The 27,616-nt window shown below is 37.8% G+C and overlaps 1 protein-coding gene across 1 annotated transcript in view; it reads right to left on the minus strand.

Annotated features, from left to right (window-relative positions):
• Positions 1-1,242: 1,242 nt before the first annotated feature.
• Positions 1,243-27,616, minus strand: part of rnf144ab (ring finger protein 144ab) — a 75,508-nt gene continuing 49,134 nt past the window's right edge. The window contains exons 7-8 of the mRNA XM_067417558.1: positions 7,792-7,881; positions 1,243-2,607 (exon numbers count right to left, since the gene is read on the minus strand). Of these exons, the coding sequence (XP_067273659.1) occupies positions 2,476-2,607; positions 7,792-7,881 (222 nt within the window). The 3' untranslated portion in view covers positions 1,243-2,475. The remainder of the gene's footprint in view (positions 2,608-7,791; positions 7,882-27,616) is intronic.

Consider the following 27,616-nt stretch of genomic DNA (forward strand, 5'->3'; position numbering starts at 1 on the left):
TAACAGAAAGTCTTTCAAATGTCAAACATTAATGAAAATTAAACATCAACAGATGTTTCCCTTCACTCAAAAACACATTAAACAACACTTAATTTCAATATTAATCTAAATTAAGCAAATCATGCTGGGACTAACAATGATGTCTAAATAAAACTGCATAATTTAGCCAATTCTCTTAAAATAAACAAGTAAGCTTATTTTCCTTATTTTTATCAGCTTAATCGGCTCCTCAATTCAAGCCTCAAAATTCTTACATTTCCTTAAAAAAATTAAGAAAGTGTATCTCTTGTTTTTTTTCTATACAACATTGAACCACAATTTTCTTAATAATATATAAAAATATACACACTATTTTTAATTATCACCTTAATTTTTGTGTATGAAAATTACAAGACCCATAATTCATTTTTACAGTGTCACTCCTCAACCCTACATGCATTTTGTTCTAAAATATATAATTATCAATTGAAATAAATTAACCCCTCAATCTTGTTTAATTAGTTTTGTTCCAATGTTATTTTTATTTCAATGTAATAAAATAACACAAAGTTGTTGTAAATGCAGTTATAATTAATTCCAATGCAAAACTCACTGAGCAACACTGATGCATCTAATTCTCAATCACTCCTCAAATGTTTTATCATTGAGTCTGCAGCGTTCTGCTCTGAAGATCTTTCCTGCAACACTAAAGATTCTCTCAACAGGTGCAGAGGAAGCTGCTATGGCAAGATGGACATTTCTTTTTCTTAAATTTAAATTCTACTTCCTTTAATTCAAATTCGTATTGTAATTCTATATCCTGTTTTTGACATCAATTCAAATTCAAGAATTGAATTGGAATTTGGGAATCATTCTCAATTCAATTCTGAATTGTGCACAAACCTGTCTTTAACTAACATTGCTAATCAGGTTTGTCAAGTAAGCCACTTATATGACAAAAATAAATGGATGAAATTAGAATGTCTAACATGTTTGGCTTTAGTACATTTAGATAATGTGCAATTCAGACAGAACATAACTAGTTTACAGCATTTTTATGTATTAGACAAAGCAGGAGCACTTGAAGACATTTGTAATATGTTAGTTATAAGTAATATGTATACTAGTTATAAGTTAGGTATTAAATAAGATTTAATTTTCAAGAATTACATTTTAAGCACGACATTGGAAAGGTACAGCTTTACGTTGTTCTTAAGGTAATTTCGAACTGTTCTAATGGAAAGAAAAGCCAACCAAGTGCACTGCACTGCAGCATAATATATTTAAACATGAAAAACATGTGAATACACATTATATACAATTAGCTACAAAAAGCTTTTTAACACTTAAAAAAAGTTTACAAAAAAGAAACAAATAAAGTCATATTTAACTGAAGGAACAAGAACAAAAACTAGGTGTACCCTAGTCATCAACCAATTATTAATGTGCTAGATAGTGAACACATGGGCTTTCACATCACATTTGGCAAATTGTTCCCAAAAGTATTACCCCAAAAAATAAATTAATTAAATACACAACTCCTAGAGTGACCTGAAAAGTAAGAAGTTAAGCCTCACTGGCCTGATTATTTTGACCTAAATTGGCAGGCACATGGTAATGCAGGTTGTATTTGGATCTTCAACAGGTTGTGGACAAGACCCAAATGGGTTGGAAATAAAACAAAAGCCAACATACGAGTTATATCAACAAAATTCAGGTAGATGACATCATTCACAACGTGTATAAAATAGTAGCTTGCTTTAATGATACGTTTGTGATAGCTCGGTTATAAACAGTGATTGATATTTGACCAGCTCTCCGATACCAGGATGATAAGAAATCTTTCTGTAACACCCAAGCCTACAAGCTTTGAGAAGGCATCAGGTGGCACGTCTGCTACGTCTAAGGTGTGTGTAGTGTGTGTACAGTATCTTGAGTAAATTCAAATGGAAGAACAATGTTTTACTGTCCAATAGAAAGTGTACAGGAAGCATACAGAAGCAAGTGGAAGGCTGAGGCTCATTAGAGCCTCTGCGTGGGAAGTATCATCCTCTGCCTCCAGCATGCATTTGCAAATAGATGAAACAAACTGGCAGAAATATTGAGTATGCTACAAGAAAAGTATGAAAGCAGTGCTAAGAAATGCATTCCTGTCAAATCTGTAGTCAAACAGAATGTCTTTTGTTATATCCCAGGATACACAACGTCATAAATAGCTTAGTTAACCATAATACCACATAAAATAAAGATGAGAAAAGATGGAGAACAAGACAAAAGTGCTTGCTTCCAAACACTATACAGATATGTTTAACTTAGATGGCTTATCCAATCATCTTTTCTGCTCTTCCAAAACCCCTTTTAATGCAACCGAGATGTGCTGTCTCACAGAGTCTTTCACCAATGCCTCTGCAAAGTGTGCTCAGGAGAATCAGGCGAGATGGGATCACAGCTGATCCAAACGAGCTGAAAGTTGGCCCCTGAAGCTGAAACAGAGTTCTAGGTAGGGAGAGGGTCGTCGTCGCCGCGTTTACACTTGCATTTGCAGCAGAGCACGAAGGGAGTCGCCAGCAAAAGGAAAGGGGAGGCCACTAGCAAGAGCAGACCAAAGCCAGCAAAGATCCCGACAACCTGGTCACAAAAGCCAAAAGATCACAATCAAAAAAAGGAAGGAGGAAAAAAACAGGGATAAATAATGTTTGCACATTCCTGTTGATAATAAACTGAAACAGATATTGGTATGTGATGCTCTTACATGTCAAACCTTATGGCATTCTGTTTATGATACTGGTATGGATTTAGTTTTTCCTGAAAAAAAGCTTCTATATAATTGGGACCATCAAGAAAGTAAAGACTTTACAGTTCAGAATATATATATAGTATTCGGCCCCCTTGAATTTCGCAACCTTTTGCCACATTTCAGGCTTCAAACATAAAGATATAAAACTGTAATTTTTTTGTGAAGAATCAACAACAAGTGGGACACAATCATGAAGTGGAATGAAATTTATAGGATATTTCAAACTTTTTTAACAAATCAAAAACTGAAAAATTGGGCGTACAAAATTATTCGGCCCTTTAAGTTAATACTTTGTAGCGCCACCTTTTGGGCGATTACAGCTTGGGGTATGTCTCTATCAGTTTTGCACATCGAGAGATTGAAATTTTTGCCCATTCCTCGTGGCAGAACAGCAGTTTTCAGTTCTTTCCACAGATTCTCGATTGGATTCAGGTCTGGACTTTGACTTGGCCATTCTAACACCTGGATATGTTTATTTTTGAACCCTTCCATTGTAGATTTTGCTTTATGTTTTGGATCATTGTCTTGTTGGAAGACAAATCTCCATCCCAGTCTCCGGTCTTTTGCAGACTCCATCAGGTTTTCTTCCAGTATGGTCCTGTATTTGGCTCCATCCATCTTCCCATCAATTTTAACCATCTTCCCTGTCCCTGCTGAAGAAAAGCAGGCCCAAACCATGATGCTGCCACCACCATGTTTGACAGTGGGGATGGTGTGTGTGTTCAGGGTGATGAGCTGTGTTGCTTTTACACCAAACATAATGTTTTGCATTGTTGCCAAAAAGTTCAATTTTGGTTTCATCTGACCAGAGCACCTTCTTCCACGTTTGGTGTGTCTCCCAGGTGGCTTGTGGCAAACTTTAAACAACACTTTTTATGGATATCTTTAAGAAATGCCTTTCTTCTTGCCACTCTTCCATAAAGGCCAGATTTGTGCAGTATACGACTGATTGTTGTCCTATGGACAGAGTCTTCCACCTCAGTTGTAGATCTCTGCAGTTCATCCAGAGTGATCATGGGCCTCTTGGCTGCATCTCTGATCAGTCTTCTCCTTGTATGGGCTGAAAGTTTAGAGGGACGGCCAGGTCTTGGTAGATTTGCAGTGGTCTGATACTCCTTCCATTTCAATATTATTGCTTGCACAGTGCTCATTGGGATGTTTAAAGCTTGGGAAATCTTTTTGTATCCAAATCCGTTGTTTAAACTTCTCCACAACAGTATCTCGGACCTGCCTGGTGTGGTCCTTGTTCTTCATGATGCTCTCTGCGCTTTAAACGGACCTCTGAGACTATCACAGTGCAGGTGCATTTATACAGAGACTTGATTACACACAGGTGGATTCTGTTTATCATCATTAGTCATTTAGGTCAACATTGGATTATTCAGAGATCCTCACTGAACTTCTGGAGAGTTTGCTGCACTGAAAGAAAAGGGGCCGAATAATTTTGCACTCACAATTTTTCAGTTTTTGATTTGTTAAAGTTTGAAATATCCAATAAATTTCATTCCACTTCATGATTGTGTCCCACTTGTTGTTGATTCTTCACAAAAAGTTACAGTTTTATATCTTTATGTTTGAAGCCTGAAATGTGGCAAAAGGTTGCAAAGTTCAAGGGGGCCGAATACTTTCGCAAGGCACTGTATGTGTGTGTGTGTGTGTGTGTGACTTTAAATTGATTAAAAGTGACCATAGGGCATTGATAATGTTACAGAGGAAGTCATCTATTTCAAATAAATGCTATACATTTTATTAAAATCAAATCCTGGAAAAAAGTGAAGAAACAAAATAATTAAAATATTAAGTAGTTAAAAAATATCAAGCAGAACCACTTTTAAGCATTGATAATAAGAAGTCTGGAGTAACGAAAACTCAGCTTTACCATCACAGGAGTAAATTCATTTAAATTAATACATTAATTAATTTAAAAATATATTAAAACTGAAAACTTTAAATTGTAGTAATAATAATAATAATAATAATAATAATTCACTATATTACAGTTTGTACTGTGTAATAAATGAAGTATTAGTGAGCTTAAAGAAACTTAAAAAGTTTTAACCGACCCCAAACCTCAACCCCAACCGATTTGAACAGTATTGTGGAAACTTTGTGTATTGTGGGAGACTGTGAGCTTTTTTTTTCTTTTTTAGTGATGGGATACCCCATTCGTTTTGACTTAAAGGTGCACTATGCAACTTTTCCGTCCACTAGAGGGTGCCTATTCAAAACAAACGATTAGTTTGATGAAGCCAAGTTTGAGTTCAGAATCTTAAGACTTGTGGGCTGCATCCGAAAACCTAGGTAGCTGACTCGTTGCCACGCTTCCTTATGAGACAATGACTTGTAAGGCAGCGTTTGGTGCATGAAGGCACCTCACGAAACGATTTTGGACATACTTCTAAGGTAGTGTAAGAGTGTAGAATGTAAGAGTTTAATGATATACAGCAAAATAGAGATGCCACCTTCTGATGGATGCGGTTTTTAACGTTACTGTAGTATGAAGCAGAGCAGGCCTGAGTGTTGTGGAGCTGAGCAAGGCCGCTGGAGCGATTGTTAATGAGATGAACAACACGCATTTTGCGAGCAGCGAGACTTTTATCGTGACGGGACACAGTCGCCAGGCACCGGCGCTATTTCCGCTTTTCCGGTCATGAGTATGAGGTAACGTAGCTCTGTTTATCATATTAGATACATTTAAGTGTGTTTAAAATGATGTTATGAGGTTACTCTGTGCGTTTGCTCAGCAGCTGCTGTGACACTTGTTCACACTGCTAAGAGTAAAGCGTTTCTGTCAAATAAAACCGGAAACCGAGGGTAACACAGATATGACGCAATTGACAGGCGACTCCTTTTGGATGTCCTGGCTCCTTGGTTAAAATAGCCAAAATATCTTTACATTATTATTATTATTATTATTATATTTTATAATAAAATATAAAATATATATTATATTTAAAATATAAATAATTTTCTCACAATTTACAAATAGTTGGAAACATTGAGATATTGGGATATTGTAAGATTTCAAATGAACAAAATATTTAACACTGGCCTAGTGGTTTTTGGATATTTTACTGCAAAAATACTACATAGTGCAGATTTAAGTGTTAAATAATCAAATAAATCATGAATAGATACACTGATTCATAATGCTCCGAGGCTTCTGGAAGCTGTGTTTTGAAATCAGCCCATGGGCGTAGATTACGCGGGGGACGCGGGGGACGTGTCCCCCTCACTTTTAATAAAATGTATTTTCGTCCCCCGCCCTTTTACTGGGTCTCACCGATCCTAGTCGACCCGCTCCGAGCGGGATTCGAACCGGTGTTACCCTGTGCGGGGGCGGACAAGTTAACAGGGACGCTAACGACAGCCTTCTCTAGACTCGGTTGATAGCGCGCTTCTTGAGGTCAGGGGCAAGTGTATTTACATAGAAACCAATGTGAATACATCAAGATTTAAATTCAGAGACAAAAAATTATCTATGCATGACCTGTAATTTTTTTCCGAATCTTAATATGAGGAGGGCGCTCTCATAGAAAGTCCAAAAGTGGATTCGTAATACCCTGTCACGCTGGAGCTGCAGCTGAAGGAAAACAATCGTTATGAGTGATGAAACGTGACGACGACAATCAGACGAGTGCGACAATATATGCTTTATGTGTGTTTTTTAAGTCATCTCAATGTAGGCTATTTATTGACAATAAAGTATCATATGAATAATGCAGCTTTTTTAATGTTTAGTATTCTGCTCACCACGGCTGCATTTATGTAATCGAAAATAGTTAAAACAGTAATATTTTGAACATTATTACAAATTAAAACCGCTTTTTTTCCCTATGTGAATATATAGTAATTTATTCCTGTGATCAAAGCTGAATTTATCATCATTACTCCAGTCTTCAGTGTCACATGATCCGTCACTAATCATTCTCAGATGAGGATTTCATAATCAAGAAACATTTATGATTATTATCTGTGTTGAAAACAGTTCCCAAAATGTTGTGGAAATCATGATAGCCTACAAGTTATTTTTCAGGATTCTTTAATGAATAGAAAGTTCAATGGACAGCATTTATTTGCATTTATTAAATAAATTATCTAATTTGTAATATTAAAAATATCACTTGTGATCAATTTAATGCATGTCTGATCAATAAAAGTATTAATTTCTCTCTTTTTTAATTTTACCACAAATGTTTAGAAAATTAAGCATCACCATGATGATAAATTCAGCTTTGATCACAGGAATAAATCACACTTTACTATATATTCACATAGAGAACAGATGAGTTACATCAGAATATATATATATTTTTTTACATTGCATAAAATCTATGGAGTCTTAATGCAGAAGTGTTTGTAGTATATAAACCAATCATAAAATTAGCACACAAAAAAAAGGAGAATAGGAGAATAATATTATAGATATTAATTATTGGTTATTGTTCAGCAGTGTATTTGATATCTTGCCCAATTAAAAGCAAGAGATGCGATAAATTATATTGGTCCAAAAAAAAAAAAAAAAAAAAAAAAATGGTATTACGACATTTCTGTCCCCCTCACTTCTGAAAAGATGGCTACGCCCCTGAATCAGCCCATCACTGTAAATCAATAAATTCGTTATTTCGTTTTTTGGAGGGAAGTCCCTTTAATGTATCTACCGCTAGATACAGACACTGACACATCATATGCATACATACATTTAGGCAGGTTTAAAATGGCATCGCTACCTCCTTTTTTAGCAATCAAGTGTTGCATCACTGCCTCCTGTTGTGCCACCTCTCACTCTCTAACTTCATTTCAAACACAATAAAGTATCTCTAATCTCCCCTTGCACAGCAAACCACTCTTAAAAAAATATACACATACTGTAATATCTTTGTACGACAGAATGATAGATCATGCTCTGTTACTCTCACATAAACGGAGGGTTATTTCAGGTGAACTGCGTGGGCCAGCTTGTCTTTAGCACGTCAGATCTGCAGTCTGGAGGGATGCGCTCATGTGGTGCATACCTGTGTCCGATGCCAGATGACGGAGGCTCTGGAATGACCCAGTTTGTTCCGGCACGGACCTTTATCATAGTGGATCAGTAAGAAGTCATCCTGAGGAGGTGAAAGAAATATGTTAGCATCAATAAAGATGAATATGAGTTACATGGAGAAGTAGCAATTTTAAACTCCCATATAGGAGTTTACCAAACATGACTGTAGTGGAGAAATAACCAAAATGCTTAGGAGAGTCCCCCAGATATTTTTATTTTATTAAAAAAAAAATTGATTCTTGCAGTTAGAATTAAATTAAATTCTGTGAATAATTATTTACAATTATTCATGTGACTGAAATATTTCTAGGTTAGTTGTCATGCCTCTTTAAGACCTACACGTAGACCACTAAGCACATGACATTACTGCTTGCTTGGCGCCATACTACTGCTTACTTTACTTATGAGGAGTAATTTTCTCTCTCTATCTTTCAACTATATTTATCTACTTCATGTTGAGGTTTTTTCATTCTTTACCTACATAAATTGGGGACATGCACTCGTTTTTCATTATTTCTATTTTTGACATGTTATAATTATTGAAAAGCCATCAAAACTAATTAGGGCCCGAGCACCATCGGTGCAAGGACCCTATTGGAATTGTAATGTTTCTATGTATTGTGTTTTAATTATGATTGTGCATGAAACGTCTTTCTAGAAATTACCACCAGGTGGCGCAATGGGACGGTTAGCACCAATTCTCAGCAAGGCTGGGATTGTGACTTTCACTTGTAACTGAAGATAAAAATAACTAAATAAATTAAACATTCAATTCAAGGTCATTTAGAAGTTACTGACTGCTCCTTTATCACTGCTTCCTGAGACATTATGGAATAAGTATTCCTGTGCCACTGTTGAATCTGACAGTGAGACCATCAAGAGAGTTTGGAAACCATTTTTTATAGTTCAGAAACCTGATTATTTTATACAGTTTTTTAAGACATTTCAATGTTTTTAGAAGTCATATGATTTTTGTGGGTCTTCAAGTGCCTTATATCAAATCAAGGTACTTATTTCTATAGCACTCTACACAATACAGGATGTTTCAAAGCAGCTTCACAGTGAAAAAACAGGAAAATAGCAGAACCATTTATGGAAACTCAACTATGGAGATTCTGCTGTAAAGCAGTTTTAAAAGACAATAGTGCCATAATTTAGCACAAGTTCAGGTTATATGTAGTCATCTGCTTTTGCCATGTTTGCTCTTTTGGGTTTTGCTTTGTTCTCCTGATTAACAGAAGCCTGTTCTTTTTTGTAAGTCTGATTTAATAAATGTTATGTAGTTATAAATAAATACACACATTATTTTTATATTATAAATATATTTTATATTGCAAAACTAACTACAACACATCAACACCCTCCCAATAATAATAATAATAATAATAATAATAATAATAATAATAATAATAATAAATATAGCTGCAAGCAGCCATTATCGGGGCCAAGCGCAAAGAAGAAGACAAGACATGCCAGCATGGCTGGAAGTCTCAAGCCAACTGCAACAATGAGCCATTAAGGACCTATTAAGTTGATTTTAGGCAAAATAGCAGTCAAATTTTAAATACAGTCAATAATAATGGTTTAATGGTTTATCACTTTCGACCAATAGGTGTCACTGTTACGAAACTGATGTGGTTTAGTCAGATTGAGATGACAATGACACATGCAAAGTTTGGTGTCAATATGTCAAAGCATTGCAGAGATACAGCCTCAAGAGTAATTTTTGCATCATGGCTCAACTCTGTTGCAGTGGTATATGAAAACTGTTTTGTCTATCAATCCGAAATCCATAACTATTTGTCAGCATGGTCTGAAGACGATACGGATCAATTTTGGTGAAAATCGGACAAACGGTCTAGGATGAGTTTGAAAAAGTAGATTTTTAACAAATAACAAGATGGAGCACAGATATGTTTGCAAAATATGGCAAAATTGGTATCTATCTTCTCGGCATGAGCCAATGAATGTATTATGACCAGTCTCATTACAATAGGCTAATTTAATCAAAAGTTATTAGCATTTTTGTACATTTTATTACAACTTTTGACCACAAGGTGGCGCTGCCCCGAAACTTTTTGAATATCTTCGGGACATAGAGCGGAAGACACATACCGAGTTTTGTAATGATACACTAGTGCATTCTTAAATTATAGCATTAGCATTTTAAACCGTAATACTGCATTGAAGTCAATGGGAATTTCATGTTTTGTTTTATTATAGCGCCACCAAGAGGCACAATCCCACCAATTTTTTTATGTGTCCTCGTAGTGAGCCCATACATATGTGTGTCAAGTTTGGTGAAAATATTTCATTTTGTTTTGGAGTTATAGACATTTATATGAAAAAACACGTAAAAAATGACTGACACCTGACTTTGATTGGATTTTACTACCCCTTACTATCAATATTTTGACATTTGGGCATTAGCGTATAGCTATCGACCTATGTTTCCGAACTTCTGAGGCTGGTTTCGTCTCGATCGGACTAGCGGTTTTGAAGATATCAGCAAATGTTTTTTAAGCGCTAAATTACAACGCTGCGCAAACCATATGCCGAAACTGGGCATGTCTTGTATCGTTGGACTCGGCAAGGATTCAGGAGCCCAAAAAAGCTACTCCCATCAAAATTTTTCACTCACACCCAAAGTTATAAGCGTTTGAAAAAAAAGAATTATCCACTAGGTGGCGCTGTTTCGAAACTTCTCAGACTACTTCAGGGCATCGTGGTGATGACCCATACCAAGTTTCGTAACAATCCGTTCATGCGTTCATAAAATACAGCATTTTTGCACATAATTCAAAATGGCCGACATCCAAAATGGCCGACATGGTAAAATTGGATATCAGTCGACTCGGCATGACGCCCTGAATCTAATGAGACCAATTTTATGATTTTTGGATAAACGGTTCAGAAGTTATAAGCCAAAATATGCATTTTTCGTATCTCCGGACCAGTAGGTGGCGCTGCGCCGAAACGCTGCATGTTGCTTCAGGTCATGCTTGTGATGACATGTACCAAGTTTGGTTTGAATACGATAAAGCGTTGTGGAGATATAGCCTTTAGTGTGTTTTTGCAACCTCTACGTAAAATTTGTTTGTGCGTTTATTGAAAACGATTGGACGAATCAACTTAAATTCCATAACTTTTTGTCAGCATGCTATGAAGATGATCTGTTTCAATTTTCATGAAAATCGGAGCAACGGCCTAGGAGGAGTTAGAAAAAGTAGGTTTTTCAGAAAATTCATAATGGCGGGAAAATTTGCATACCGGAAAATGACATCATAGGGTGAAATCGAATCGGTTTGAGCCAAGGAATCCGATGAAAAAAGAATTTTGTTTCTAGCCCTTAGGGGTCAAAAGTTATAAGCATAAATATGAGTGAAACTTTGGACAGGTGGTGGCGCTAGAGAGATTGAGTTAGAGGCACCAAATTTGCTATAGTGACAGCTCAGACTGGCCTCTATGAGTGTGCCAAATTTCACAACTTTTTACCATACGGTTCTATGGGCTGCCAGAGACTCCTATGGCGGAAGAAGAAGAAGAAGCAGAATAATAAATATAGCTGCAAGCAGCCATTATCGGGGCCAAGCGCAAAGAAGAAGACAAGACATGCCAGCATGGCTGGAAGTCTCAAGCCAACTGCAACAATGAGCCATTAAGGACCTATTAAGTTGATTTTAGGCAAAATAGCAGTCAAATTTTAAATACAGTCAATAATAATGGTTTAATGGTTTATCACTTTCGACCAATAGGTGTCACTGTTACGAAACTGATGTGGTTTAGTCAGATTGAGATGACAATGACACATGCAAAGTTTGGTGTCAATATGTCAAAGCATTGCAGAGATACAGCCTCAAGAGTCATTTTTGCATCATGGCTCAACTCTGTTGCAGTGGTATATGAAAACTGTTTTGTCTATCAATCCGAAATCCATAACTATTTGTCAGCATGGTCTGAAGACGATACGGATCAATTTTGGTGAAAATCGGACAAACGGTCTAGGATGAGTTTGAAAAAGTAGATTTTTAACAAATAACAAGATGGAGCACAGATATGTTTGCAAAATATGGCAAAATTGGTATCTATCTTCTCGGCATGAGCCAATGAATGTATTATGACCAGTCTCATTACAATAGGCTAATTTAATCAAAAGTTATTAGCATTTTTGTACATTTTATTACAACTTTTGAGCACAAGGTGGCGCTGCCCCGAAACTTTTTGAATATCTTCGGGACATAGAGCGGAAGACACATACCGAGTTTTGTAATGATACACTAGTGCATTCTTAAATTATAGCATTAGCATTTTAAACCGTAATACTGCATTGAAGTCAATGGGAATTTCATGTTTTGTTTTATTATAGCGCCACCAAGAGGCACAATCCCACCAATTTTTTTATGTGTCCTCGTAGTGAGCCCATACATATGTGTGTCAAGTTTGGTGAAAATATTTCATTTTGTTTTGGAGTTATAGACATTTATATGAAAAAACACGTAAAAAATGACTGACACCTGACTTTGATTGGATTTTACTACCCCTTACTATCAATATTTTGAGATTTGGGCATTAGCGTATAGCTATCGACCTATGTTTCCGAACTTCTGAGGCTGGTTTCGTCTCGATCGGACTAGCGGTTTCGAAGATATCAGCAAATGTTTTTTAAGCACTAAATTACAACTCTGCGCAAACCATATGCCGAAACCTGGCAAGTCTGGTATCGTTGGAGTCGGCAAGGATTCAGGAGACCAAAAAACACACTCCCATCAAAATATGTCAACCACACCCAAAGTTATAAGCGTTTGAAAAAAAAAATTCTCCACTAGGTGGCGCTGTTTCGAAACTTCTCAGGCTACTTCAGGGCATCGTGGTGATGACCCATACCAAGTTTCATAACAATCTGTTCATGCGTTCATAAAATACAGCATTTTTGCACATAATTCAAAATGGCCGACATCCAAAATGGCCGACATGGTAAAATTGGATATCAGTCGACTCGGCATGACGCCCTGAATCTAATGAGACCAATTTTATGATTTTTGGATAAACGGTTCAGAAGTTATAAGCCAAAATAGGCATTTTTCGTATCTCCGGACAGGTAGGTGGCGCTGCGCCGAAACGCTGCATGTTGCTTCAAGTCATGCTTGTGATGACATGTACCAAGGTTGGTTTGAATACGATAAAGCGTTGCGGAGATATAGCCTTTAGTGTGTTTTTGCAACCTCCACGTAAAATTTGTTTGTGCGTTTATTGAAAACGATTGGACGAATCAACTTGAATTCCATAACTTTTTGTCAACATGCTCTGAAGATGATCTGTTTCAATTTTCGTGAAAATCGGAGCAACGGCCTAGGAGGAGTTCGAAAAAGTAGGTTTTTCAGAAAATTCAAAATGGCGGGAAAATTTGCATACCGGAAAATGACATCATAGGGTGAAATCGAATCGGCTTGAGCCAAGGAATCCGATGAAAAAAGAATTTTGTTTCTAGCCCTTAGGGGTCAAAAGTTATAAGCATAAATATGAGTGAAACTTTGGACAGGTGGTGGCGCTAGAGGGATTGAGTTAGAGGCACCAAATTTGCTATAGTGACAGCTCAGACTGGCCTCTATGAGTGTGCCAAATTTCACAACTTTTTACCATACGGTTCTATTGGCTGCCAGAGACTCCTATGGCGGAAGAAGAAGAAGAAGAAGAAGCAGAATAATAAATATAGCTGCAAGCAGCCATTATCGGGGCCAAGCGCAAAGAAGAAGACAAGACATGCCAGCATGGCTGGAAGTCTCAAGCCAACTGCAACAATGAGCCATTAAGGACCTATTAAGTTGATTTTAGGCAAAATAGCAGTCAAATTTTAAATACAGTCAATAATAATGGTTTAATGGTTTATCACTTTCGACCAATAGGTGTCACTGTTACGAAACTGATGTGGTTTAGTCAGATTGAGATGACAATGACACATGCAAAGTTTGGTGTCAATATGTCAAAGCATTGCAGAGATACAGCCTCAAGAGTAATTTTTGCATCATGGCTCAACTCTGTTGCAGTGGTATATGAAAACTGTTTTGTCTATCAATCCGAAATCCATAACTATTTGTCAGCATGGTCTGAAGACGATACGGATCAATTTTGGTGAAAATCGGACAAACGGTCTAGGATGAGTTTGAAAAAGTAGATTTTTAACAAATAACAAGATGGAGCACAGATATGTTTGCAAAATATGGCAAAATTGGTATCTATCTTCTCGGCATGAGCCAATGAATGTATTATGACCAGTCTCATTACAATAGGCTAATTTAATCAAAAGTTATTAGCATTTTTGTACATTTTATTACAACTTTTGACCACAAGGTGGCGCTGCCCCGAAACTTTTTGAATATCTTCGGGACATAGAGCGGAAGACACATACCGAGTTTTGTAATGATACACTAGTGCATTCTTAAATTATAGCATTAGCATTTTAAACCGTAATACTGCATTTAGGTCAATGGGAATTTCATGTTTTGTTTTATTATAGCGCCACCAAGAGGCACAATCCCACCAATTTTTTTATGTGTCCTCGTAGTGAGCCCATACATATGTGTGTCAAGTTTGGTGAAAATATTTCATTTTGTTTTGGAGTTATAGACATTTATATGAAAAAACACGTAAAAAATGACTGACACCTGACTTTGATTGGATTTTACTACCCCTTACTATCAATATTTTGACATTTGGGCATTAGCGTATAGCTATCGACCTATGTTTCCGAACTTCTGAGGCTGGTTTCGTCTCGATCGGACTAGCGGTTTTGAAGATATCAGCAAATGTTTTTTAAGCGCTAAATTACAACGCTGCGCAAACCATATGCCGAAACTGGGCATGTCTTGTATCGTTGGACTCGGCAAGGATTCAGGAGCCCAAAAAAGCTACTCCCATCAAAATTTTTCACTCACACCCAAAGTTATAAGCGTTTGAAAAAAAAGAATTATCCACTAGGTGGCGCTGTTTCGAAACTTCTCAGGCTACTTCAGGGCATCGTGGTGATGACCCATACCAAGTTTCGTAACAATCCGTTCATGCGTTCATAAAATACAGCATTTTTGCACATAAATCAAAATGGCCGACATCCAAAATGGCCGACATGGTAAAATTGGATATCAGTCGACTCGGCATGACGCCCTGAATCTAATGAGACCAATTTTATGATTTTTGGATAAACGGTTCAGAAGTTATAAGCCAAAATATGCATTTTTCGTATCTCCGGACCAGTAGGTGGCGCTGCGCCGAAACGCTGCATGTTGCTTCAGGTCATGCTTGTGATGACATGTACCAAGTTTGGTTTGAATACGATAAAGCGTTGTGGAGATATAGCCTTTAGTGTGTTTTTGCAACCTCTACGTAAAATTTGTTTGTGCGTTTATTGAAAACGATTGGACGAATCAACTTAAATTCCATAACTTTTTGTCAGCATGCTATGAAGATGATCTGTTTCAATTTTCATGAAAATCGGAGCAACGGCCTAGGAGGAGTTAGAAAAAGTAGGTTTTTCAGAAAATTCAAAATGGCGGGAAAATTTGCATACCGGAAAATGACATCATAGGGTGAAATCGAATCGGCTTGAGCCAAGGAATCCGATGAAAAAAGAATTTTGTTTCTAGCCCTTAGGGGTCAAAAGTTATAAGCATAAATATGAGTGAAACTTTGGACAGGTGGTGGCGCTAGAGAGATTGAGTTAGAGGCACCAAATTTGCTATAGTGACAGCTCAGACTGGCCTCTATGAGTGTGCCAAATTTCACAACTTTTTACCATACGGTTCTATGGGCTGCCAGAGACTCCTATGGCGGAAGAAGAAGAAGCAGAATAATAACAAGCAGCCATTATCGGGGCCAAGCGCAAAGAAGAAGACAAGACATGCCAGCATGGCTGGAAGTCTCAAGCCAACTGCAACAATGAGCCATTAAGGACCTATTAAGTTGATTTTAGGCAAAATAGCAGTCAAATTTTAAATACAGTCAATAATAATGGTTTAATGGTTTATCACTTTCGACCAATAGGTGTCACTGTTACGAAACTGATGTGGTTTAGTCAGATTGAGATGACAATGACACATGCAAAGTTTGGTGTCAATATGTCAAAGCATTGCAGAGATACAGCCTCAAGAGTAATTTTTGCATCATGGCTCAACTCTGTTGCAGTGGTATATGAAAACTGTTTTGTCTATCAATCCGAAATCCATAACTATTTGTCAGCATGGTCTGAAGACGATACGGATCAATTTTGGTGAAAATCGGACAAACGGTCTAGGATGAGTTTGAAAAAGTAGATTTTTAACAAATAACAAGATGGAGCACAGATATGTTTGCAAAATATGGCAAAATTGGTATCTATCTTCTCGGCATGAGCCAATGAATGTATTATGACCAGTCTCATTACAATAGGCTAATTTAATCAAAAGTTATTAGCATTTTTGTACATTTTATTACAACTTTTGACCACAAGGTGGCGCTACCCCGAAACTTTTTGAGTATCTTCAGGACATGGAGCGGAAGACACATACCGAGTTTTGTAACGATACGCTAATGCATTCGTAAATTATAGCATTAGCATTTTAAACCATAATACTGCATTGAAGTCAATGGGAATTTCATGTTTTGTTTTATTATAGCGCCACCAAGAGGCACAATCCCACCAATTTTTTTATGTGTCCTCATAGTGAGCCCATACATATGTGTGTCAAGTTTGGTGAAAATATCTCATTTTGTTTTGGAGTTATAGACATTTATATGAAAAAACACGTAAAAAAGGACTGACACCTGACTTTGATTGGATTTTACTACCCCTTACTATCAATATTTTGAGATTTGGGCATTAGCGTATAGCTATCGACCTATGTTTCCGAACTTCTGAGGCTGGTTTCGTCTCGATCGGACTAGCGGTTTCGAAGATATCAGCAAATGTTTTTTAAGCACTAAATTACAACTCTGCGCAAACCATATGCCGAAACCTGGCAAGTCTGGTATCGTTGGAGTCGGCAAGGATTCAGGAGACCAAAAAACACACTCCCATCAAAATATGTCAACCACACCCAAAGTTATAAGCGTTTGGAAAAAAAAATTCTCCACTAGGTGGCGCTGTTTCGAAACTTCTCAGGCTACTTCAGGGCATCGTGGTGATGACCCATACCAAGTTTCATAACAATCTGTTCATGCGTTCATAAAATACAGCATTTTTGCACATAATTCAAAATGGCCGACATCCAAAATGGCCGACATGGTAAAATTGGATATCAGTCGACTCGGCATGACGCCCTGAATCTAATGAGACCAATTTTATGATTTTTGGATAAACGGTTCAGAAGTTATAAGCCAAAATAGGCATTTTTCGTATCTCCGGACAGGTAGGTGGCGCTGCGCCGAAACGCTGCATGTTGCTTCAAGTCATGCTTGTGATGACATGTACCAAGGTTGGTTTGAATACGATAAAGCGTTGCGGAGATATAGCCTTTAGTGTGTTTTTGCAACCTCCACGTAAAATTTGTTTGTGCGTTTATTGAAAACGATTGGACGAATCAACTTGAATTCCATAACTTTTTGTCAACATGCTCTGAAGATGATCTGTTTCAATTTTCGTGAAAATCGGAGCAACGGCCTAGGAGGAGTTCGAAAAAGTAGGTTTTTCAGAAAATTCAAAATGGCGGGAAAATTTGCATACCGGAAAATGACATCATAGGGTGAAATCGAATCGGCTTGAGCCAAGGAATCCGATGAAAAAAGAATTTTGTTTCTAGCCCTTAGGGGTCAAAAGTTATAAGCATAAATATGAGTGAAACTTTGGACAGGTGGTGGCGCTAGAGGGATTGAGTTAGAGGCACCAAATTTGCTATAGTGACAGCTCAGACTGGCCTCTATGAGTGTGCCAAATTTCACAACTTTTTACCATACGGTTCTATGGGCTGCCAGAGACTCCTATGGCGGAAGAAGAAGAAGAAGCAGAATAATAATAGGAACACTAACGATTTCAATAGGTGCCTCCGCACCTTCGGTGCTTGGCCCCTAAATATAGCTGCAAGCAGCCATTATCGGGGCCAAGCGCAAAGAAGAAGACAAGACATGCCAGCATGGCTGGAAGTCTCAAGCCAACTGCAACAATGAGCCATTAAGGACCTATTAAGTTGATTTTAGGCAAAATAGCAGTCAAATTTTAAATACAGTCAATAATAATGGTTTAATGGTTTATCACTTTCGACCAATAGGTGTCACTGTTACGAAACTGATGTGGTTTAGTCAGATTGAGATGACAATGACACATGCAAAGTTTGGTGTCAATATGTCAAAGCATTGCAGAGATACAGCCTCAAGAGTCATTTTTGCATCATGGCTCAACTCTGTTGCAGTGGTATATGAAAACTGTTTTGTCTATCAATCCGAAATCCATAAGTATTTGTCAGCATGGTCTGAAGACGATACGGATCAATTTTGGTGAAAATCGGACAAACGGTCTAGGATGAGTTTGAAAAAGTAGATTTTTAACAAATAACAAGATGGAGCACAGATATGTTTGCAAAATATGGCAAAATTGGTATCTATCTTCTCGGCATGAGCCAATGAATGTATTATGACCAGTCTCATTACAATAGGCTAATTTAATCAAAAGTTATTAGCATTTTTGTACATTTTATTACAACTTTTGACCACAAGGTGGCGCTGCCCCGAAACTTTTTGAATATCTTCGGGACATAGAGCGGAAGACACATACCGAGTTTTGTAACGATACACTAGTGCATTCTTAAATTATAGCATTAGCATTTTAAACCGTAATACTGCATTGAAGTCAATGGGAATTTCATGTTTTGTTTTATTATAGCGCCACCAAGAGGCACAATCCCACCAATTTTTTTATGTGTCCTCGTAGTGAGCCCATACATATGTGTGTCAAGTTTGGTGAAAATATTTCATTTTGTTTTGGAGTTATAGACATTTATATGAAAAAACACGTAAAAAATGACTGACACCTGACTTTGATTGGATTTTACTACCCCTTACTATCAATATTTTGAGATTTGGGCATTAGCGTATAGCTATCGACCTATGTTTCCGAACTTCTGAGGCTGGTTTCGTCTCGATCGGACTAGCGGTTTCGAAGATATCAGCAAATGTTTTTTAAGCACTAAATTACAACTCTGCGCAAACCATATGCCGAAACCTGGCAAGTCTGGTATCGTTGGAGTCGGCAAGGATTCAGGAGACCAAAAAACACACTCCCATCAAAATATGTCAACCACACCCAAAGTTATAAGCGTTTGAAAAAAAAAATTCTCCACTAGGTGGCGCTGTTTCGAAACTTCTCAGGCTACTTCAGGGCATCGTGGTGATGACCCATACCAAGTTTCATAACAATCTGTTCATGCGTTCATAAAATACAGCATTTTTGCACATAATTCAAAATGGCCGACATCCAAAATGGCCGACATGGTAAAATTGGATATCAGTCGACTCGGCATGACGCCCTGAATCTAATGAGACCAATTTTATGATTTTTGGATAAACGGTTCAGAAGTTATAAGCCAAAATAGGCATTTTTCGTATCTCCGGACAGGTAGGTGGCGCTGCGCCGAAACGCTGCATGTTGCTTCAAGTCATGCTTGTGATGACATGTACCAAGGTTGGTTTGAATACGATAAAGCGTTGCGGAGATATAGCCTTTAGTGTGTTTTTGCAACCTCCACGTAAAATTTGTTTGTGCGTTTATTGAAAACGATTGGACGAATCAACTTGAATTCCATAACTTTTTGTCAACATGCTCTGAAGATGATCTGTTTCAATTTTCGTGAAAATCGGAGCAACGGCCTAGGAGGAGTTCGAAAAAGTAGGTTTTTCAGAAAATTCAAAATGGCGGGAAAATTTGCATACCGGAAAATGACATCATAGGGTGAAATCGAATCGGCTTGAGCCAAGGAATCCGATGAAAAAGGAATTTTGTTTCTAGCCCTTAGGGGTCAAAAGTTATAAGCATAAATATGAGTGAAACTTTGGACAGGTGGTGGCGCTAGAGGGATTGAGTTAGAGGCACCAAATTTGCTATAGTGACAGCTCAGACTGGCCTCTATGAGTGTGCCAAATTTCACAACTTTTTACCATACGGTTCTATGGGCTGCCAGAGACTCCTATGGCGGAAGAAGCAGAATAATAAATATAGCTGCAAGCAGCCATTATCGGGGCCAAGCGCAAAGAAGAAGACAAGACATGCCAGCATGGCTGGAAGTCTCAAGCCAACTGCAACAATGAGCCATTAAGGACCTATTAAGTTGATTTTAGGCAAAATAGCAGTAAAATTTTAAATACAGTCAATAATAATGGTTTAATGGTTTATCACTTTCGACCAATAGGTGTCACTGTTACGAAACTGATGTGGTTTAGTCAGATTGAGATGACAATGACACATGCAAAGTTTGGTGTCAATATGTCAAAGCATTGCAGAGATACAGCCTCAAGAGTAATTTTTGCATCATGGCTCAACTCTGTTGCAGTGGTATATGAAAACTGTTTTGTCTATCAATCCGAAATCCATAAGTATTTGTCAGCATGGTCTGAAGACGATACGGATCAATTTTGGTGAAAATCGGACAAACGGTCTAGGATGAGTTTGAAAAAGTAGATTTTTAACAAATAACAAGATGGAGCACAGATATGTTTGCAAAATATGGCAAAATTGGTATCTATCTTCTCGGCATGAGCCAATGAATGTATTATGACCAGTCTCATTACAATAGGCTAATTTAATCAAAAGTTATTAGCATTTTTGTACATTTTATTACAACTTTTGACCACAAGGTGGCGCTGCCCCGAAACTTTTTGAATATCTTCGGGACATAGAGCGGAAGACACATACCGAGTTTTGTAATGATACACTAGTGCATTCTTAAATTATAGCATTAGCATTTTAAACCGTAATACTGCATTGAAGTCAATGGGAATTTCATGTTTTGTTTTATTATAGCGCCACCAAGAGGCACAATCCCACCAATTTTTTTATGTGTCCTCGTAGTGAGCCCATACATATGTGTGTCAAGTTTGGTGAAAATATTTCATTTTGTTTTGGAGTTATAGACATTTATATGAAAAAACACGTAAAAAATGACTGACACCTGACTTTGATTGGATTTTACTACCCCTTACTATCAATATTTTGAGATTTGGGCATTAGCGTATAGCTATCGACCTATGTTTCCGAACTTCTGAGGCTGGTTTCGTCTCGATCGGACTAGCGGTTTCGAAGATATCAGCAAATGTTTTTTAAGCACTAAATTACAACTCTGCGCAAACCATATGCCGAAACCTGGCAAGTCTGGTATCGTTGGAGTCGGCAAGGATTCAGGAGACCAAAAAACACACTCCCATCAAAATATGTCAACCACACCCAAAGTTATAAGCGTTTGAAAAAAAAAATTCTCCACTAGGTGGCGCTGTTTCGAAACTTCTCAGGCTACTTCAGGGCATCGTGGTGATGACCCATACCAAGTTTCATAACAATCTGTTCATGCGTTCATAAAATACAGCATTTTTGCACATAATTCAAAATGGCCGACATCCAAAATGGCCGACATGGTAAAATTGGATATCAGTCGACTCGGCATGACGCCCTGAATCTAATGAGACCAATTTTATGATTTTTGGATAAACGGTTCAGAAGTTATAAGCCAAAATAGGCATTTTTCGTATCTCCGGACAGGTAGGTGGCGCTGCGCCGAAACGCTGCATGTTGCTTCAAGTCATGCTTGTGATGACATGTACCAAGGTTGGTTTGAATACGATAAAGCGTTGCGGAGATATAGCCTTTAGTGTGTTTTTGCAACCTCCACGTAAAATTTGTTTGTGCGTTTATTGAAAACGATTGGACGAATCAACTTGAATTCCATAACTTTTTGTCAACATGCTCTGAAGATGATCTGTTTCAATTTTCGTGAAAATCGGAGCAACGGCCTAGGAGGAGTTCGAAAAAGTAGGTTTTTCAGAAAATTCAAAATGGCGGGAAAATTTGCATACCGGAAAATGACATCATAGGGTGAAATCGAATCGGCTTGAGCCAAGGAATCCGATGAAAAAAGAATTTTGTTTCTAGCCCTTAGGGGTCAAAAGTTATAAGCATAAATATGAGTGAAACTTTGGACAGGTGGTGGCGCTAGAGGGATTGAGTTAGAGGCACCAAATTTGCTATAGTGACAGCTCAGACTGGCCTCTATGAGTGTGCCAAATTTCACAACTTTTTACCATACGGTTCTATGGGCTGCCAGAGACTCCTATGGCGGAAAAAGAAGAAGAATAATAAATATAGCTGCAAGCAGCCATTATCGGGGCCAAGCGCAAAGAAGAAGACAAGACATGCCAGCATGGCTGGAAGTCTCAAGCCAACTGCAACAATGAGCCATTAAGGACCTATTAAGTTGATTTTAGGCAAAATAGCAGTCAAATTTTAAATACAGTCAATAATAATGGTTTAATGGTTTATCACTTTCGACCAATAGGTGTCACTGTTACGAAACTGATGTGGTTTAGTCAGATTGAGATGACAATGACACATGCAAAGTTTGGTGTCAATATGTCAAAGCATTGCAGAGATACAGCCTCAAGAGTAATTTTTGCATCATGGCTCAACTCTGTTGCAGTGGTATATGAAAACTGTTTTGTCTATCAATCCGAAATCCATAAGTATTTGTCAGCATGGTCTGAAGACGATACGGATCAATTTTGGTGAAAATCGGACAAACGGTCTAGGATGAGTTTGAAAAAGTAGATTTTTAACAAATAACAAGATGGAGCACAGATATGTTTGCAAAATATGGCAAAATTGGTATCTATCTTCTCGGCATGAGCCAATGAATGTATTATGACCAGTCTCATTACAATAGGCTAATTTAATCAAAAGTTATTAGCATTTTTGTACATTTTATTACAACTTTTGACCACAAGGTGGCGCTGCCCCGAAACTTTTTGAATATCTTCGGGACATAGAGCGGAAGACACATACCGAGTTTTGTAATGATACACTAGTGCATTCTTAAATTATAGCATTAGCATTTTAAACCGTAATACTGCATTGAAGTCAATGGGAATTTCATGTTTTGTTTTATTATAGCGCCACCAAGAGGCACAATCCCACCAATTTTTTTATGTGTCCTCGTAGTGAGCCCATACATATGTGTGTCAAGTTTGGTGAAAATATTTCATTTTGTTTTGGAGTTATAGACATTTATATGAAAAAACACGTAAAAAATGACTGACACCTGACTTTGATTGGATTTTACTACCCCTTACTATCAATATTTTGAGATTTGGGCATTAGTGTATAGCTATCGACCTATGTTTCCGAACTTCTGAGGCTGGTTTCGTCTCGATCGGACTAGCGGTTTCGAAGATATCAGCAAATGTTTTTTAAGCACTAAATTACAACTCTGCGCAAACCATATGCCGAAACCTGGCAAGTCTGGTATCGTTGGAGTCGGCAAGGATTCAGGAGACCAAAAAACACACTCCCATCAAAATATGTCAACCACACCCAAAGTTATAAGCGTTTGAAAAAAAAAATTCTCCACTAGGTGGCGCTGTTTCGAAACTTCTCAGGCTACTTCAGGGCATCGTGGTGATGACCCATACCAAGTTTCATAACAATCCGTTCATGCGTTCATAAAATACAGCATTTTTGCACATAATTCAAAATGGCCGACATCCAAAATGGCCGACATGGTAAAATTGGATATCAGTCGACTCGGCATGACGCCCTGAATCTAATGAGACCAATTTTATGATTTTTGGATAAACGGTTCAGAAGTTATAAGCCAAAATAGGCATTTTTCGTATCTCCGGACAGGTAGGTGGCGCTGCGCCGAAACGCTGCATGTTGCTTCAAGTCATGCTTGTGATGACATGTACCAAGGTTGGTTTGAATACGATAAAGCGTTGCGGAGATATAGCCTTTAGTGTGTTTTTGCAACCTCCACGTAAAATTTGTTTGTGCGTTTATTGAAAACGATTGGACGAATCAACTTGAATTCCATAACTTTTTGTCAACATGCTCTGAAGATGATCTGTTTCAATTTTCGTGAAAATCAGAGCAACGGCCTAGGAGGAGTTCGAAAAAGTAGGTTTTTCAGAAAATTCAAAATGGCGGGAAAATTTGCATACCGGAAAATGACATCATAGGGTGAAATCGAATCGGCTTGAGCCAAGGAATCCGATGAAAAAAGAATTTTGTTTCTAGCCCTTAGGGGTCAAAAGTTATAAGCATAAATATGAGTGAAACTTTGGACAGGTGGTGGCGCTAGAGGGATTGAGTTAGAGGCACCAAATTTGCTATAGTGACAGCTCAGACTGGCCTCTATGAGTGTGCCAAATTTCACAACTTTTTACCATACGGTTCTATGGGCTGCCAGAGACTCCTATGGCGGAAGAAAAAGAAAAAGAAGAAGAAGAAGAAGAAGCAGAATAATAATAATAGGAACACTAACAATTTCAATAGGTGCCTCCGCACCTTCGGTGCTTGGCCCCTAATAATAGGAACACTAACGATTTCAATAGGTGCCTCCGCACCTTCGGTGCTTGGCCCCTAATAATAACAAGCAGCCATTATCGGGGCCAAGCGCAAAGAAGAAGACAAGACATGCCAGCATGGCTGGAAGTCTCAAGCCAACTGCAACAATGAGCCATTAAGGACCTATTAAGTTGATTTTAGGCAAAATAGCAGTCAAATTTTAAATACAGTCAATAATAATGGTTTAATGGTTTATCACTTTCGACCAATAGGTGTCACTGTTACGAAACTGATGTGGTTTAGTCAGATTGAGATGACAATGACACATGCAAAGTTTGGTGTCAATATGTCAAAGCATTGCAGAGATACAGCCTCAAGAGTCATTTTTGCATCATGGCTCAACTCTGTTGCAGTGGTATATGAAAACTGTTTTGTCTATCAATCCGAAATCCATAAGTATTTGTCAGCATGGTCTGAAGACGATACGGATCAATTTTGGTGAAAATCGGACAAACGGTCTAGGATGAGTTTGAAAAAGTAGATTTTTAACAAATAACAAGATGGAGCACAGATATGTTTGCAAAATATGGCAAAATTGGTATCTATCTTCTCGGCATGAGCCAATGAATGTATTATGACCAGTCTCATTACAATAGGCTAATTTAATCAAAAGTTATTAGCATTTTTGTACATTTTATTACAACTTTTGACCACAAGGTGGCGCTGCCCCGAAACTTTTTGAATATCTTCGGGACATAGAGCGGAAGACACATACCGAGTTTTGTAACGATACACTAGTGCATTCTTAAATTATAGCATTAGCATTTTAAACCGTAATACTGCATTGAAGTCAATGGGAATTTCATGTTTTGTTTTATTATAGCGCCACCAAGAGGCACAATCCCACCAATTTTTTTATGTGTCCTCGTAGTGAGCCCATACATATGTGTGTCAAGTTTGGTGAAAATATTTCATTTTGTTTTGGAGTTATAGACATTTATATGAAAAAACACGTAAAAAATGACTGACACCTGACTTTGATTGGATTTTACTACCCCTTACTATCAATATTTTGAGATTTGGGCATTAGCGTATAGCTATCGACCTATGTTTCCGAACTTCTGAGGCTGGTTTCGTCTCGATCGGACTAGCGGTTTCGAAGATATCAGCAAATGTTTTTTAAGCACTAAATTACAACTCTGCGCAAACCATATGCCGAAACCTGGCAAGTCTGGTATCGTTGGAGTCGGCAAGGATTCAGGAGACCAAAAAACACACTCCCATCAAAATATGTCAACCACACCCAAAGTTATAAGCGTTTGAAAAAAAAAATTCTCCACTAGGTGGCGCTGTTTCGAAACTTCTCAGGCTACTTCAGGGCATCGTGGTGATGACCCATACCAAGTTTCATAACAATCTGTTCATGCGTTCATAAAATACAGCATTTTTGCACATAATTCAAAATGGCCGACATCCAAAATGGCCGACATGGTAAAATTGGATATCAGTCGACTCGGCATGACGCCCTGAATCTAATGAGACCAATTTTATGATTTTTGGATAAACGGTTCAGAAGTTATAAGCCAAAATAGGCATTTTTCGTATCTCCGGACAGGTAGGTGGCGCTGCGCCGAAACGCTGCATGTTGCTTCAAGTCATGCTTGTGATGACATGTACCAAGGTTGGTTTGAATACGATAAAGCGTTGCGGAGATATAGCCTTTAGTGTGTTTTTGCAACCTCCACGTAAAATTTGTTTGTGCGTTTATTGAAAACGATTGGACGAATCAACTTGAATTCCATAACTTTTTGTCAACATGCTCTGAAGATGATCTGTTTCAATTTTCGTGAAAATCGGAGCAACGGCCTAGGAGGAGTTCGAAAAAGTAGGTTTTTCAGAAAATTCAAAATGGCGGGAAAATTTGCATACCGGAAAATGACATCATAGGGTGAAATCGAATCGGCTTGAGCCAAGGAATCCGATGAAAAAAGAATTTTGTTTCTAGCCCTTAGGGGTCAAAAGTTATAAGCATAAATATGAGTGAAACTTTGGACAGGTGGTGGCGCTAGAGGGATTGAGTTAGAGGCACCAAATTTGCTATAGTGACAGCTCAGACTGGCCTCTATGAGTGTGCCAAATTTCACAACTTTTTACCATACGGTTCTATGGGCTGCCAGAGACTCCTATGGCGGAAGAAGAAGAAGAAGCAGAATAATAATAGGAACACTAACGATTTCAATAGGTGCCTCCGCACCTTCGGTGCTTGGCCCCTAAATATAGCTGCAAGCAGCCATTATCGGGGCCAAGCGCAAAGAAGAAGACAAGACATGCCAGCATGGCTGGAAGTCTCAAGCCAACTGCAACAATGAGCCATTAAGGACCTATTAAGTTGATTTTAGGCAAAATAGCAGTCAAATTTTAAATACAGTCAATAATAATGGTTTAATGGTTTATCACTTTCGACCAATAGGTGTCACTGTTACGAAACTGATGTGGTTTAGTCAGATTGAGATGACAATGACACATGCAAAGTTTGGTGTCAATATGTCAAAGCATTGCAGAGATACAGCCTCAAGAGTAATTTTTGCATCATGGCTCAACTCTGTTGCAGTGGTATATGAAAACTGTTTTGTCTATCAATCCGAAATCCATAACTATTTGTCAGCATGGTCTGAAGACGATACGGATCAATTTTGGTGAAAATCGGACAAACGGTCTAGGATGAGTTTGAAAAAGTAGGTTTTTAACAAATAACAAGACGGAGGACAGATAGGTTTGCAAAATATGGCACAATTGGTATCCATGTTCTCGGCATGAGCCATTGACTGTATTATGACCAGTTTCATTACAATGGGTTAATTTAATCAAAAGTTATTCGCATTTCTGTACATTTTATTACAACTTTTGACCACAAGGTGGCGCTACCCCGAAACTCTTTGAGTATCTTCAGGACATGGAGCGGAAGACACATACCGAGTTTTGTAACGATACGCTAATGCATTCTTAAATTATAGCATTAGCATTTTAAACCATAATACTGCATTGAAGTCAATGGGAATTTCATGTTTTGTTTTATTATAGCGCCACCAAGAGGCACAATCCCACCAATTTTTTTATGTGTCCTCATAGTGAGCCCATACATATGTGTGTCAAGTTTGGTGAAAATATCTCATTTTGTTTTGGAGTTATAGACATTTATATGAAAAAACACGTAAAAAAGGACTGACACCTGACTTTGATTGGATTTTACTACCCCTTACTATCAATATTTTGAGATTTGGGCATTAGCGTA

The sequence above is a fragment of the Pseudorasbora parva genome, chromosome 15, assembly GCF_024679245.1.
Source record: "Pseudorasbora parva isolate DD20220531a chromosome 15, ASM2467924v1, whole genome shotgun sequence".
Lineage (NCBI taxonomy): Eukaryota > Metazoa > Chordata > Actinopteri > Cypriniformes > Gobionidae > Pseudorasbora > Pseudorasbora parva.